The sequence below is a fragment of the Astatotilapia calliptera genome, chromosome 19 (assembly GCF_900246225.1).
Source record: "Astatotilapia calliptera chromosome 19, fAstCal1.2, whole genome shotgun sequence".
In the NCBI taxonomy this organism is placed as follows: Eukaryota; Metazoa; Chordata; class Actinopteri; order Cichliformes; family Cichlidae; genus Astatotilapia; species Astatotilapia calliptera.
The window spans coordinates 4,434,001-4,447,053 of NC_039320.1; the positions used below are offsets into that span (position 1 = coordinate 4,434,001).

Below are 13,053 nucleotides of genomic sequence, written 5' to 3' on the forward strand. Positions count from 1 at the left end.
GAAGAGTGGTTGAGGTTTTTTTTTTTTTTTTAAGAATCATTGTTTTATGTTTAAAATACTTTGCGAACACTTCATTAAACATAAAACTGCATTTATTTTTTGGCAAATTCTATGTAATATATCAAAAATAAAAGTATTTATTCTGCAGTAATCGGTGTTACATGGATCAGTATTACTGCTGCAGGTGATATTGTTAACTATCAGTGTCTACAATGAGATTAAAAATTAATGAAAAATTAACCAAACAGCTGGTTAAATTTTCTACAAGTGATTTCTCAGAGATGTTGGTCTGAAAGTGCTGATGGAGGCTACAGCTGTTCAACTTGCCTGCCTTATGAAGTCATATATGACAGGGGTTCCCCTCTCCATCACAGCTTTTATTACTAATGTGCTAAGTAAAAAAAAAAAAAAGGTTCATATATCACACGTGTTGGTCCAGGTCTTTACGAAGATAAAACTAATTATGATGATAAATAAGGGTACTTGTTTACTTGCTAATGCTAGCTTTGTTTCCACGCAATACACAACTTGTAACTGATCTCAGGGATTTCCACAACATGGATTTATGCACAAACAATCAGCTACAAGCTGCTGTCCTCTTAGCTTGACAAGATCCAGCCATGATTAACTGGGCACAGATGTTGATTAGGACACCTACCATATATTGATTTCAGTAGCTCTATAATCAAGCAGTGTCAAGTCTACTTTCAGAGACAATAGCCAACTGTGGCCATAGGATGGCAGTGATGTAAAGGATGGACGCAGACAGTCATGAGTACAGCTTTATGACAGAATGCTGTTTGCGCTGAAACAAGAGTGATTGCTTTACTTTGGTATACTTTAACTGATGTCTGTTTTTTTACATTTAACTGGACAAACATTGTTTGCCTTGCTTGGCCTGACATAATACCATGAGACTCTCTTCACAAAGCATTTTATTTACCCATCTTCTGCAAATTCTCCAACAAACAACATTTCCCACTCTTAAGATAATTAAAATTTATCTGAATAGATATTTACTGGCATTTGGCAAAGAAGAGGTACACACAAAGCTAGTGTTAGCTTTCGACAGGAAGGTTTATTCTTCCTCAATAAGATTATTCTAATAATGCTGATAAAACTAGAAACAAAAGCACAGCTCTATTCAGTATTTTCCAATGACGAACACATGTACCAAAAAAACAAAAAACTGCTTTATCACTTTATCACAGCACCTGACTCAGGTAAGGTTTCTGATTAACACTGCTCTCAAATGAGATTATGACTATAATGAAATGACTATGATATTTATTTTCCATTATCTGTTGTGCTTTGTTTAAATGTCAAAAATCACTGGGAAAAGCTTTAAATAATTTATCTTTTATATGTGATTTAAAAACAAATCTGAATTGCAAAACATCTGAACAACCATGCAATATACATAAACGGAAAAGTTAAGTTTGTTTTTTCATGTTACCATAGAAATACCGGAAGTGTCTCCGTGGCAGAGTCAGTTGAGACTGTCACTATACGATACGCAAACATAGAAAGCGGAACTCCGTAAACATGCGTGTCGGTGAGTATTTTAATACACGTATTACTTTAAATAACGATACTCGTGTGTTTAATGGTGTGACGGTGCCATGATGATAGCAAATGTCGGTGCTGATGTGAGCTTTGATGTTGTGTTTCAGGGACGATCGTTGCTGTTGTAGGGGGAGCAGGTAAGGCTTTGGACTGTCTGTATGGTCACCGGGGTTCAACCTACCCACGGTATCTCTCTGTTATGTTGATCCACTACCCTGCAGTCAGGAGAAGCGGTCACACGAAGCTGGCTGTCGGCTTGATAAGCTAACCCTTGATTGGGGGCCTGTTCTTCGTACCGCGCTAAGTGAGTTAGCTGGATGAGATTGTTGACGATTTCGCGTGATCCTGGATCGTTCGGTTCCCCGAAGCCCATCCGGGACTTGCTGTCATAGCAACAGAGCCGTAAGCGTAAACCTGCTGGGGAGCAGGTTTACTTTATGTAAACAGGATTAGATCGCGGCCACGCAGGTATGTCCGCGTCATTCATACGAAAGCAACAGCGATATTCCACCACTGTTTCACCATAAATAAATAACATCAATGTAACTAAAGATAATGCAGTACTTGATCCTTTTATTGATGTCACACAGATACATACAGGTCATTCCCTAAAAAAGGGAAATGTACTATTAACATTCTATTACATGTATGTGATTATTACAGATGTAATTCATATTTCAGAGTAGTAATTGTAAATTACTTCGTGTAATCAAGATGAGAGACCACGGCTATAAAAGCGAAGGTGGATTTGGGAAGTCTGTCGCAGTCATATCCTGTCCGTTTACGCGAGCAGCCCATTGCGGAAGGTGCAAGATTGATAAGGAGAGTCCTCAGAATTCAGCATATATTGCGGGACAGACAGGATCCTTTAGCTCAGCGCGACAGTGTGCTCATAGAGAGATATCGATTTTCCCGTGAGGGTATTATTTACTTAACCAACTTGTTGACGAGGGGGTGCAGGACCACCACCTGTCTTTTTTTTGCTCTGCCCTTTTCTTGGTTGCTGTTATGAACAAACAAACAGATTATTCCAGGGTCTCTTTCCAAGAGACTAAAAGCAATATAAGTGATAAATATTACCAGTCTGTAGAATATTCTTATATTTCACTTTTACTTGTTCCCATGTTCTAGTGGGTCCTGTTGTGGCTCTAATGTGAAAGGGGATATAATATAACATATTATAATATAATATAATGTAATATAATATTGGATAATATGGTGTGATATGATAAATCTACCCTACCGCCTATTGGTGTTGGCCAGAGGGGCCGATGGCGCAATATGGCAGCCTGGCTTCTGTCAGTCTGCCCCAGGGCAGCTGTGGCTACAACCGTAGCTGCCCTCCCCAGTGTGTGAATGTGAGAGTGAATGAATAGTGGCATTGTAAAGCGCTTTGGGTGCCTTGAAAAAGCGCCTATATAATTCCACTCCATTAATTATTGGTTATTATTGAATTACTTACGAAGTTTGATTTGTCAGCAAACTTTCTGCCAGCCCCTCTCTCCTTGCCTTTTGGCAGCCTTTGCAGTGTTCCCTTGCGTTTAATTAAACTCTGAAACTCCTTGAAATCCCCTCAACTCAAAGTTCTTGGCTCTGCTGGCCGAAAAATAACCGAGCGCTGCTCCTTCGACACATTTTCGCCCGACCAATCAAAGGGTTGCCCCGACCAATGTGTTCTACTATCGATGCGTAAGCCCCTGGTTGGCCACCAGTGATCTCCATTACTTCATCCCAGCTATACTAACGTCAACAAACAGGTGTGTTCGGGAAACCGAATTAGCGCAGCTCAGAGTGTAGCGGCGAATGATTCTGGTCTTGGATTGTGTCATTTGATCTTGGATGTAGTAAGCGACGTACGAAGCACAGGGCCTGGGGCTGACGCTTGACAGGGATTGTTTTTGGCAGCATGTAAACAATTTACCACCACAGGGAAAAGAAAAATGTTAAGGAATAAAGTGAAGTGTAAGAATATAGATTTATTACTGATGCTCCTCAGGGAAAGCACCAAAACTTTAGAGTCTTTTGAAAAACTTTAGTCCGTCCTACTGTCTGTACACCGAGGTCTGGGGGATCTTCTACGAATAGTGACGCTATTTTCAGAAAACCGATTAGTCAGCAGGCGTTGTTTCATACCTGCTGATCCTTAGTCATAACTGAACCCTGTGTGCGCCATTGTAACTTATGCTCTCAAATGAAATATAAAGATTATGCATGAAATCACCACCTACTGACCAATACATCATCCAGACAATAGGGTCACTGTTCATAGAAAGTCCCCCAGACCTCTGTGTGTGGACAGTAGGAGGATCTAATGTTTTTGTGTTCGTTTTTCCCTGATGTCATTAATAAATGTAGATCTTTAGATACAACTTTATTACTTTACGTTTTTCCTGTTGGAAGCAAATGTTTTACAACATTTTCTTTGTTCTCCAGCAATAATACATGATTGTGAAACAGGACACAAACTTGTACTTGCTGACCTTAATTATAATCATCAGATTCTCCAGTGCCTCAAACACAGAACTGTGATATTGAATCTATAAACTTACACAGCTTTTCTGGCTTCAAATAGGCCAGACTTTATTCATATAATGTGTATTTTCCAGTCATGCTGTCCAAAGTGCTTAGAGGGCACAAACATTCATACAGCACTTTTAATACTAAACTACTGTAAAGTACTTTTTCCTCTCACACTTACACTTGACAACAGCACCAGCCCTTTTACGTGAGCGAGAAGGGTGAACCCTGGATTAACTTAATTTGTTTCATAACAGCTTCATGTGACCACTTATCCAGATTGCCAGTGTTGGGGTAAGTGAATCCAGATAACTGAAAGATACCCTCGATATGCTAAACTTGCTTTAACATTTAAAGCGAGCCCAGGATAAGATGTAATCCTGCCTCGTACCTCAGGCCTCTGCTTATATAAAAACTTTTTACATGGCATATCATTTGTAACAGTCACACTGATGCTGGTGTTCTCGTCCATGTGCAGTAGGTGCAGTGGCCTTGGCTCCTGTTGCTCTGGGGGCCGTAGGTTTCACCTCAGCTGGAATAGCTGCAGGCTCCTACGCTGCAAGCATGATGTCTGCTGCTGCGGTGGCTAATGGAGGCGGAGTGGTAGCTGGAGGCCTGGTGGCTGTTTTACAGTCAGCAGGTAGGCTTGTTGTCTGACTTTACTGTGGTTTCATCAATAGTGCTGTATACATTCACTTTATTAGGAACCTACAGTGGCCCTGAGAGGCAAACGGACCTCAACTTAAGAAAACAGCAGCAATAAGAAAAACGCTGCAAAAGCACACAAAACACAACGGAAATAGGAAAAAACAGATTTCCGAAAGCACAAGGGAAGTGTTTCTGGGGAGACAATAACCCGACGGACGAGTTGCAGGAACCAAAAATATACTAAGAATTGGGCTGGGAGACACTTAAAAGAAGTGGAGCATCTCTCAGTTTTGTGAGGAAAGAAAAGATTAGAGGTAAGTGTGTTAGCCTAACTATTAGCCTAAAAATCCGTCATCAGTATTAGTTTTGTGTGCTTTGTAGAGTTTTTCTTATTGCTAGTGTTTTCTTAAGTTGCAGTCCGTTTGGCCTCTCAGGGCCACCGTAGGAACCAAAGCAAAGGTGACCCTTGCTCCTGTTGGTGGTGACCAGTATATGTATACTCGGGGACTGAATAATTCAATACAAATGACTGATAACACATTTACAAATGTACACACTGATTCAACTTAAATCAGTTGAATCGTCCCCATTTAAGTTTACAGACTTAAATGGGGACGGCCTTAGTGTCCTGTGTTGTGTTACAGGACTAAGCTTGTGGTGTGGGGCGATCGTGCCTCAAGAGTTGGCAGTTTGTCTTGTAATCAGAAGGTTGCCAGTTCGAGCCCCGGCTCCAACAGTCTTGGTCGTTGGGCAAGACACTTCACCAATTGCCTACTGGTGGTCAGAGGGCCCGGTTGCGCCAGTGTCTATGTGTGGCTACAATGTAGCTTGCTATCACCAGTGTGTGAATGGGTGGATGACTGAATGTAGTGTAAAGCGCTTTGGGGTCCATAGGGACTAACTAAAGCGCTATACAAATGCAGGCCATTTACCAGACCCTTAAAATGACTTTAGTGCCTACAACATGAGTGAGGTATTGGTGTATAAGCCATAGGGCATTTTTTAGTTTATGAAATCTGACACCACTAGGGGGCAGTGATGCCACTATTAGGTGGCAGTCAGTTGTTTTGATTCCTGATAAAGTTAGAAGCAAACTCAGCTGCTTGACTTGATGCAACATATTGAAGCTGTGAATATTTTCCCTCCTCCCTCTTGAAGGTGCAGCTGGGCTGCCGGGGGCTGCCACTGCAGCTGTGGGCGGTGTTGGAGCTGCTGCAGGAGCAGGACTGAAATTGCTGGCAGGTGTCATACGGAAATAAAAAATGTAAATAATCTCACATGGCAAATTCTAATGATATTTTGTTGCCACTGCTCTTCCTACTAATGAGCATTGTTGTGATGTCAGAAATATGAGTGATACATTTTTTAACTGTTTCAGTGAATGAGTGAAAGTGTTTCTGCAGTCAGTGTTTCTGTGCACCAAAGAGTAATTCCACAAATTCAGAGTGTTGTAAAAATTTCAGGATTTAACGAAATTTTTTGGTCATACCACGTTACTGAAGTGTTTAAACTAAAGAGTGTTCTAGTGTTTATTCATTCAAGGTTCAAAATAAAGGAAGATATTAAACCAGAGTGAAGAGTTATCATTTTTGAAGATGTGCTGTACATTTGTCGTTCTTACATCTTTGCCACTGATTATTTCAGGTGTAGGAATGAAAACTCACTAAACCCTTTCCTTCCTTCTCTAAGCAATATTTTACTTTGTTGAAAGATCTAAATAAGAGTAACTGAAATTAACTTAATTAAAATGCATTTCAAAGTGTCTGCTGGCTCCAGTGTTTTTAAAATTTGTAATGGTACAAAAGATTATTTAAAGATTTAATCCTCACACAATAAACCTCACACAATCTTCCCCCCCCCCCCTCTTTTTTTAAGGATGTGCAGATGTTCTTTTTAATGTTCTACACTAAAATTTTCATATCAATTGATTACTTTATTGTAGGAAATTGTAGTTCTAAATTTCAGAATGGTGTTAATGCCTTTGTCTTCACTAAGGTGAGTCTGATTTATTTATTTTTTAGCTTTCAGGTGCTCGTGTTTTGATTTCTTAAAGCCTTGCACCCGTTTCCATAATCTTACCTGCAGATGAGCTCAGTGCATGTATTATGAGGAGTCTTTCTGTGGAGATTATTGTAAACTTTCTGGAAACTGAGGCATTCGTGGGCTCTATAACTCATTCTACTTTCTTTGCTTTCCCTGTTTTGTATTTTGCATTTTTGCATAGCACTGGGTGAAGCTGGTATTTGATCCCCTACAACCCAGTCAGAATTTTGGCACATTTTCTGGACTTTTATGGAGTGGTTGATATTTCTGCATTACATTATGATGTTTAAAATAAAAACAACTATGCTTTTATTTTGCATGGATTTTTATTTTCACATTAAATTCAGAAAATTTCTTCGTATCAGTCTTGGGTTCAGATCAAACAGCTTCATGCTCTACAATGATACCTAAAAATGATGCATTCAAAATAGCAGTAATCTTAATCCACCATATATTTAATTTAATTTTCAAATTTTGCTTTAAGCTGAGTGTCTGACGTTTCTAAAATGATGCTTCATTTGAGATCTGTCACATGACTAAACATCTGGTATTTGTTCATAGTGTAAATCTTAACGTGTTCCAGTCTGGTTACAAATGGTTGAGAGCAGCCAACCCACTGTTCCTCCAGCACCAGCAACACCTCCAATGCCAGCTCCCGTCAGACCTCCCATACCTATAGTGAGATTATAGACGCCATCAACTGTTTGTTATTCATGTGTAAAGCTTTTATGCTATTCTTTTTGATGCTTCTCTGTATGATTTGCATTATATCTGTTTTATATATTTAAATATGTAAGCAATTTTCTTTGCAACATCTAAATAATATTGTTTAAATAATTTACTAATTAAATCAAAATATCTGGTTTACCCCAGGACTGCAGGGTTGCTATGAGACCTCCTGCTGCAACTCCTCCTCCATTAGCAACTGCAAAATATGACATCAGTTTGGCAGCAATGGAGCCTGCTGCTATTCCAGCTGGAGTGAACCCAGTGCAGCCAGAATGGCTGGAGCCAGAGCCACAGTGCCAGCACCTCCTGAATATTATTTTACATATATATTGGAAAGATTTTCAAATAAGAAGTAACAAGAACCAACCTTAGTTACAAAAAGTTTATTGTGAAATGTAAATAAAAACAGAAGACAGTGATGTGGTCCTGCCATGAAATTTAAAATGAGCTAATGTTATTTCTTGAAATAGTAACATGTTTTAGTTGTTCAACTGTAAATAAAGTTTATGTTTATAAGACTTGCATTGCATTGTGGGTTGCGTGAAAGCGGTGAATCACGTCATCTGACAGCTTACCTCCGACTATAACGACTCCCTTGAAAGACAAAGAGTGAACAAAATCGCGCATGGAGTAAGAAATTCATTAAATTACACTGCATGAAAAATAATTAATAACATAAACAGTAAAATATGAAGGATTTACATATTCCTTCCCAGCCCATGATCTGTCCACATTCAGATGATACAGAGAGTGTATCCGTAGTTATGCGCAGATATCCACAGTGCAGTGGTATATTTTGTCCAGTGCATCCCCCCCTGCCTTTTTATAATTATTGATAGAAGTTTCACTTTCATTTCTTAGTAAATGATACTAACTGCCCACACGTGAACAGCAGCACCGGACAAAATACACCACTGCACTGTGTGGGGTCGCAATTTCAAGAGGTTGTGTGAGCAATTCCTCAGGTTAGAAGAAGGTTGATTTCAGCTCCCAAATTCCAATTAAAGTCAAAAACCACAAAAATCACAGGAGAAGAGCAGAGGTCTATGCCAGTTGTTTTATTCAACAGTGAAGTTCAGCAAAAAGAAGGAAAAGCAAAAGCTCCCCTAGGGTGTTTGCCGTAGGCGCATGCAGGTTGGGACCAACCCCAATGGACAGACAGCAGGGAAAAGCCCTGATGACTCTTCTGTCCCCTTCTTATGGGCCAGTAACCCCACCTCCTGCTGCTGGGTAACTTTCCACTTGTCCTCCAGCCAAAAACAGCAGAGCAGGGTCAGGTACCGACCAAGATACAGGCAGGGGCCAGTCAGGACTCTGGCTAAGGGCCGTCTGCAGAGGGGCACCCTTTGATTAACCCTTTGCTTTGCCTTATCACAGTTGGTCACATCATGGTCAAAAGTCACACATTAACATACATCAGCAAGTGGCATAATCTTATGACATTACTTCTGACTGCAGACAGGTGTTGATTTTGCTACATGCGAACAAATATCTGATGATGTTTATTGCAGATATGCAGTATACACGTCATTCAAAAAATCCACAACAACTATGCTGCTTCTGGGTAAAAATATTATCATTGTATTAGTATTTAGTTACTTGTATTTTCCTACCATAGACAATAGTAGAGACATACATTTGAATAGCCCATAAAGTCCATACAAGCTCTGCATAATAACCTGTCTTTTGTTCATTTATAGTTCAGGCAAAATCACAGAAATACACCACTTAATGTGTGAAAGCATAATAAATGGATGGATGGATGTCAACCCCCTGAGATCCAACCTCAGAATCACTTTCATTTCCCAAGAAACAACAGCTGACCCTCACACTTGTATATGAGGCACAGTCAAGTCTTAGGCTCCTCATCCTGTGTGAGATAATGGGTCTAAGTGAGTACAGCTGCCTTTTTCACATCGTCTATAGCTACATCATATAAGCTCACGATTATAGCGTCACAAAAAATGTCTAAATAATTACAGCTGGGCTGAGGTAAGATGTTTTTTTCTTTCTTTCCTGTGTTTCAGTGACAGCTTTAGCAATCACAGCTGGGGCAGGTAAGACACTTAACCTTACTTTGTTTTTGTTTTTTTAATCACTCAAGCTCATAGGAGAAGTCATAGTAGATATCATACATCACTGCTAAATTGCTTTAATAAAATATCCTTTATTCAAAAAGTCTAAATTGTGGATGTCCCCCTTTTAATTCTTTGTGAAACAGTAAAGGTAGAAATCTTTGTGTAAATAAGTTTTAAAAGTTACTCAAGTCATTTAAAAGTAACAGACCATAACTGGTAAAACTGGTCCAGAAGGCTACTCAGGACCCATTTGTTTGTTGTTGTTGTTGTTGTTTTTAACAGGATGGAGTAAACAACTAGAGGGCTTTTGAGGCAGTTAGAACAGGGTGAGTTACCTTCATCATCGGCTCCATCTAGGCTCTACACTGCGTATTGGATAAGGCCCGAAGGATAAATGACTAGACATTTAAACTAAGAGCTGATCCAGACTTCCTGTATTGGGGTGCTGGTTCCACAGATTGACACACGTCATTATGCTGCAGTGAGGATAAAGCTTTCCCTTCTGTTGGATTCTACCTCAAGGTCAACTAAAACATTTGAATATATATTTGAATATATTTAAATCTACCAGGCGCTCCTGCTGTTTCCTCTTTCTGTTTGTTTTGTTTAAACAAAGAGAGAGAACAAAACAGAAAATATATTACCTGCGAACTACTGTACAAGGTTGCTATGACACTCACTGGAACTGCACCTCCGTAAAATATAGCAAAATATGACATCAGTTTGGAAGTACTGGATCCTGCTGCTATTCCACTTGAAAAGAACCTCAGTTCAGCCACAACAGAAGGAGTCAGAGCTGGTTTCCATCTGCAGTCCCCGCGGAGGTCAAAGAGACATAAAAACATGATATGAATGAATCCTGTGGTTAATAATGTCATGTGATGCGTACCTCCTAGGTAAAATTGTAAATTTGTATAGCTTTACTCAGTCCCTAAGGATCCCAAAGCACTTTACAGTCATTCACCCATTCACACACTGGAAATGGCAAGCTACATTGTAGCCACAGCTGCCCTGGGGCGCACTGACAGAGGCGAGGCTGCCGGACACTGGCGCCACCGGACCCTCTGACCACCACCAGTAGGCAAATATGGGGTTATTATCTTGCCCAAGGATATTTGGTCCAAGGACATTTTGGGAGGCAGCCTGGGATCGAACCACCGACCTTCTGATTAGTGGCTGACCTACTCTGCCACCAGAGCTACAGCCACCCCATGCAGTATTGTAAAAATACAATACTGCAATGTGGTAATTTTGGGTATAATTACTGTCAATTTATTTGTATTTATTTTTTCTTACCATACATAATAGCACAGAAATACATTTGCAATGACCCAAGTGAAGTCCATACAAGCTCTGCATAACGACTTGTTTTTGTTTTTTAAATTTTAGGCAGGGTGACTAAGCAACTTCCTCTGTTGCAAATTCCCTGAAATACTTCACTGTACATGAAAAGCATAACAAAAGTAAAATAAAAATAAATATGTCAAACCCTCTGAGATCCAACCTCAGAATCACTTGTTCCAAAATGACCGAGGAAGCGTTGTTTACTTCACAGACCCAGTGACGCCCACTCTAAGAGTTTCGTTTCCTAGGAATAACAGCTGACCCTCCCACTTGTTTATAAGGCACAATCCAGTCTTAGGCTCCTCATCCTGAGTGGAATAATGGGTCTATGTGAGTACAGCTGCCTTTTTATATTATCTATAACTACATCATATAGGCTTATGATAGTAGCATCACAGAAAATGTCAAAATATTTACAGCTGAGCTGAGGTAAGATGTTTTTTTTCTTTCTTTTTTTGTGTTCCAGTGGCAGCTATAGCAATCGCAGCTGGAGCAGGTAATACAGCTGTTTGTTTTTTTATTTATTTATTATCACTCAGGCTGGTAGAAGTTGCACATATCATACAAGTATTCATTTTAAAACATCCTGATGATCACTAACCAGGTTTTTCTTCCTGTTGTCAGGTGGAGCAGTGGTCTCTGCTCCTATTGTCCTGGGGGCTGTAGGTTTCACTTCAGCTGGAATAGCTGCAGGCTCCTCCGCTGCAAGCATGATGTCTGCAGCTGCTGTGGCCAATGGAGGAGGAGTGGCAGCAGGAAGTGTGGTGGCTATTTTACAGTCAGCAGGTAAAAAAACAAAAACAAAAAAACCCTTAGTATGATATACCGGACAGGCCTTATAAACAATAACATGTCGCTGTGTTGCAGTGAGGATAAAGCCTCCCCCTCTCCTCTGCAGCTCAGTTATTTCATCTAACTGCTCGATCAGCTGTCTGGTGTTCTGAAGCCTGTTTTCTCTCTGCAGGTATGGCAGGTCTGTCTGGGGCCGCCACCGCAGCCGTGGGTACTGTTGGAGGGGCTGTTGGAGGATTGGTGGCTGCTCTCATCTGAGACCAGGAAATTATGATAATCAGAAAGAAAAAAAATAGTAACAAAGAATATAATTACTGTTGTTAGAAACAGTTACCAAAAGTATCAGCGTCATGCTTCAGTAAAGCTTGGCTGAAATGTGAGTGCTGGTAATGCTGTGGTGTTTTATTACGAAACACATGGACACGGTCAAATTGTGCAACTTTAAATAAAGCCCTAATAATGAAAAGCATTTTAAAGTTGTGTTCACACATGATACAAATTATTTTTTACTTTTCCACAGCATAATTATGCACTGATAACAAAGTGATATCTTATCATCTCAGACATGTTAAAAACGTTGATGGTCTGCCCAAAATGATTTCTGCTATATAAACTGTTGGAAATAAATTGCTGACATTTAATCTGTCAAACACATCTGAAACATGTCTCTCATTAATGACATCTGAGCAGTTTTGTGCCAGAAAGAACATTCCAGTCAAAACACGATCCAGTTTGTGTGACTCTCTGTCGCCCTCTGTTGTTCAGCTGTGAACACAAAGTTTTGTTTCTGAGGAAATGAAACCTTGCTTGCTATAAAAACCAGTCCGTTTCAGAGCAGACGCAGAGCAGATAAAGACATGGACCCTGGTGAGCCATTTGTCTTTGATAGAAACCAGCTGAGTTATGGCCCAGTGTTCTTATGTTGTGTTACAGCAGTGGTTACCAATTTTGTTTTGCTAGGACCTCGCTTTGTTTTACAAGAAAATCGTCCCCCCGCATAAACACATCCTAAAACCAGTTTTCAAACCTTTTGTAAACAATTAAACAAATAAAAGTTAACTGCAATAAATTACAGGTTGCAATTAAATAAACCACTACCTCCTTTAAAAATCAGAAAAACAAAACATCTTTAATTATTTTACATATAGTTGTTTTTTTTTAATATATACAGGGCTGGACTGGGACAGCCCTGTATATATATATATATATATATATATATATATATATATATATATATATATATATATATATATATATATATATATATAGATAGATAGCTAGATAGATAGATAGATAGATAGATAGATAGATATAGATATAGATAGATACATATAGA

At 39.6% G+C, this 13,053-nt stretch overlaps 3 protein-coding genes across 4 annotated transcripts; 2 read left to right on the top strand and 1 right to left on the bottom strand.

The window, feature by feature from the left end:
- Positions 1-1,388: 1,388 nt before the first annotated feature.
- Positions 1,389-6,303, top strand: LOC113012358 (interferon alpha-inducible protein 27-like protein 2A). The gene is made up of 4 exons (XM_026152499.1): positions 1,389-1,555; positions 1,674-1,703; positions 4,562-4,723; positions 5,890-6,303. The coding sequence occupies exons 1-4, from the start codon at positions 1,546-1,548 to the stop codon at positions 5,988-5,990; spliced, it is 303 nt and encodes a 100-aa protein (XP_026008284.1). The 5' UTR covers positions 1,389-1,545; the 3' UTR covers positions 5,991-6,303.
- Positions 6,304-6,366: 63 nt separating this feature from the next.
- LOC113012357 (interferon alpha-inducible protein 27-like protein 2A) lies at positions 6,367-8,265 on the bottom strand. Its single transcript, XM_026152498.1, has 4 exons — positions 8,206-8,265; positions 8,079-8,097; positions 7,643-7,809; positions 6,367-7,447 (listed from the first exon to the last, which is right to left on the bottom strand). Exons 1-4 carry the CDS (start codon positions 8,222-8,224, stop codon positions 7,344-7,346), a joined length of 309 nt encoding a protein of 102 aa, XP_026008283.1. The 5' UTR covers positions 8,225-8,265; the 3' UTR covers positions 6,367-7,343.
- A 1,065-nt stretch (positions 8,266-9,330) lies between these two features.
- LOC113012361 (interferon alpha-inducible protein 27-like protein 2A) lies at positions 9,331-12,378 on the top strand. 2 transcript variants are annotated; one of them, XM_026152500.1, is made up of 7 exons: positions 9,331-9,395; positions 9,531-9,560; positions 9,864-9,907; positions 11,137-11,255; positions 11,392-11,421; positions 11,550-11,711; positions 11,890-12,378. In XM_026152500.1, the coding sequence occupies exons 4-7, from the start codon at positions 11,246-11,248 to the stop codon at positions 11,973-11,975; spliced, it is 288 nt and encodes a 95-aa protein (XP_026008285.1). In that variant the 5' UTR covers positions 9,331-9,395; positions 9,531-9,560; positions 9,864-9,907; positions 11,137-11,245; the 3' UTR covers positions 11,976-12,378. The 2 variants fall into 2 exon arrangements, with proteins under 2 accessions (XP_026008285.1, XP_026008286.1); XM_026152501.1 differs by lacking the exons at positions 9,331-9,395; positions 9,531-9,560; positions 9,864-9,907 and adding an exon at positions 10,790-11,044.
- Positions 12,379-13,053: the final 675 nt, after the last annotated feature.

Excerpts from the sequence above, each read along its gene's own strand:
- LOC113012361 (XM_026152500.1), top strand. Across the intron at positions 11,422-11,549 it reads AGCAATCGCAGCTGGAGCAG|GTGGAGCAGTGGTCTCTGCT; the intron begins GTAATACAGCTG and ends TCCTGTTGTCAG. Across the intron at positions 11,712-11,889 it reads GGCTATTTTACAGTCAGCAG|GTATGGCAGGTCTGTCTGGG; the intron begins GTAAAAAAACAA and ends TTCTCTCTGCAG.
- LOC113012357 (XM_026152498.1), bottom strand. Across the intron at positions 7,448-7,642 it reads AGCAACCCTGCAGTCCTGGG|GTATGGGAGGTCTGACGGGA; the intron begins GTAAACCAGATA and ends ATCTCACTATAG.
- LOC113012358 (XM_026152499.1), top strand. Across the intron at positions 1,704-4,561 it reads TGCTGTTGTAGGGGGAGCAG|TAGGTGCAGTGGCCTTGGCT; the intron begins GTAAGGCTTTGG and ends GTCCATGTGCAG. Across the intron at positions 4,724-5,889 it reads GGCTGTTTTACAGTCAGCAG|GTGCAGCTGGGCTGCCGGGG; the intron begins GTAGGCTTGTTG and ends TCCCTCTTGAAG.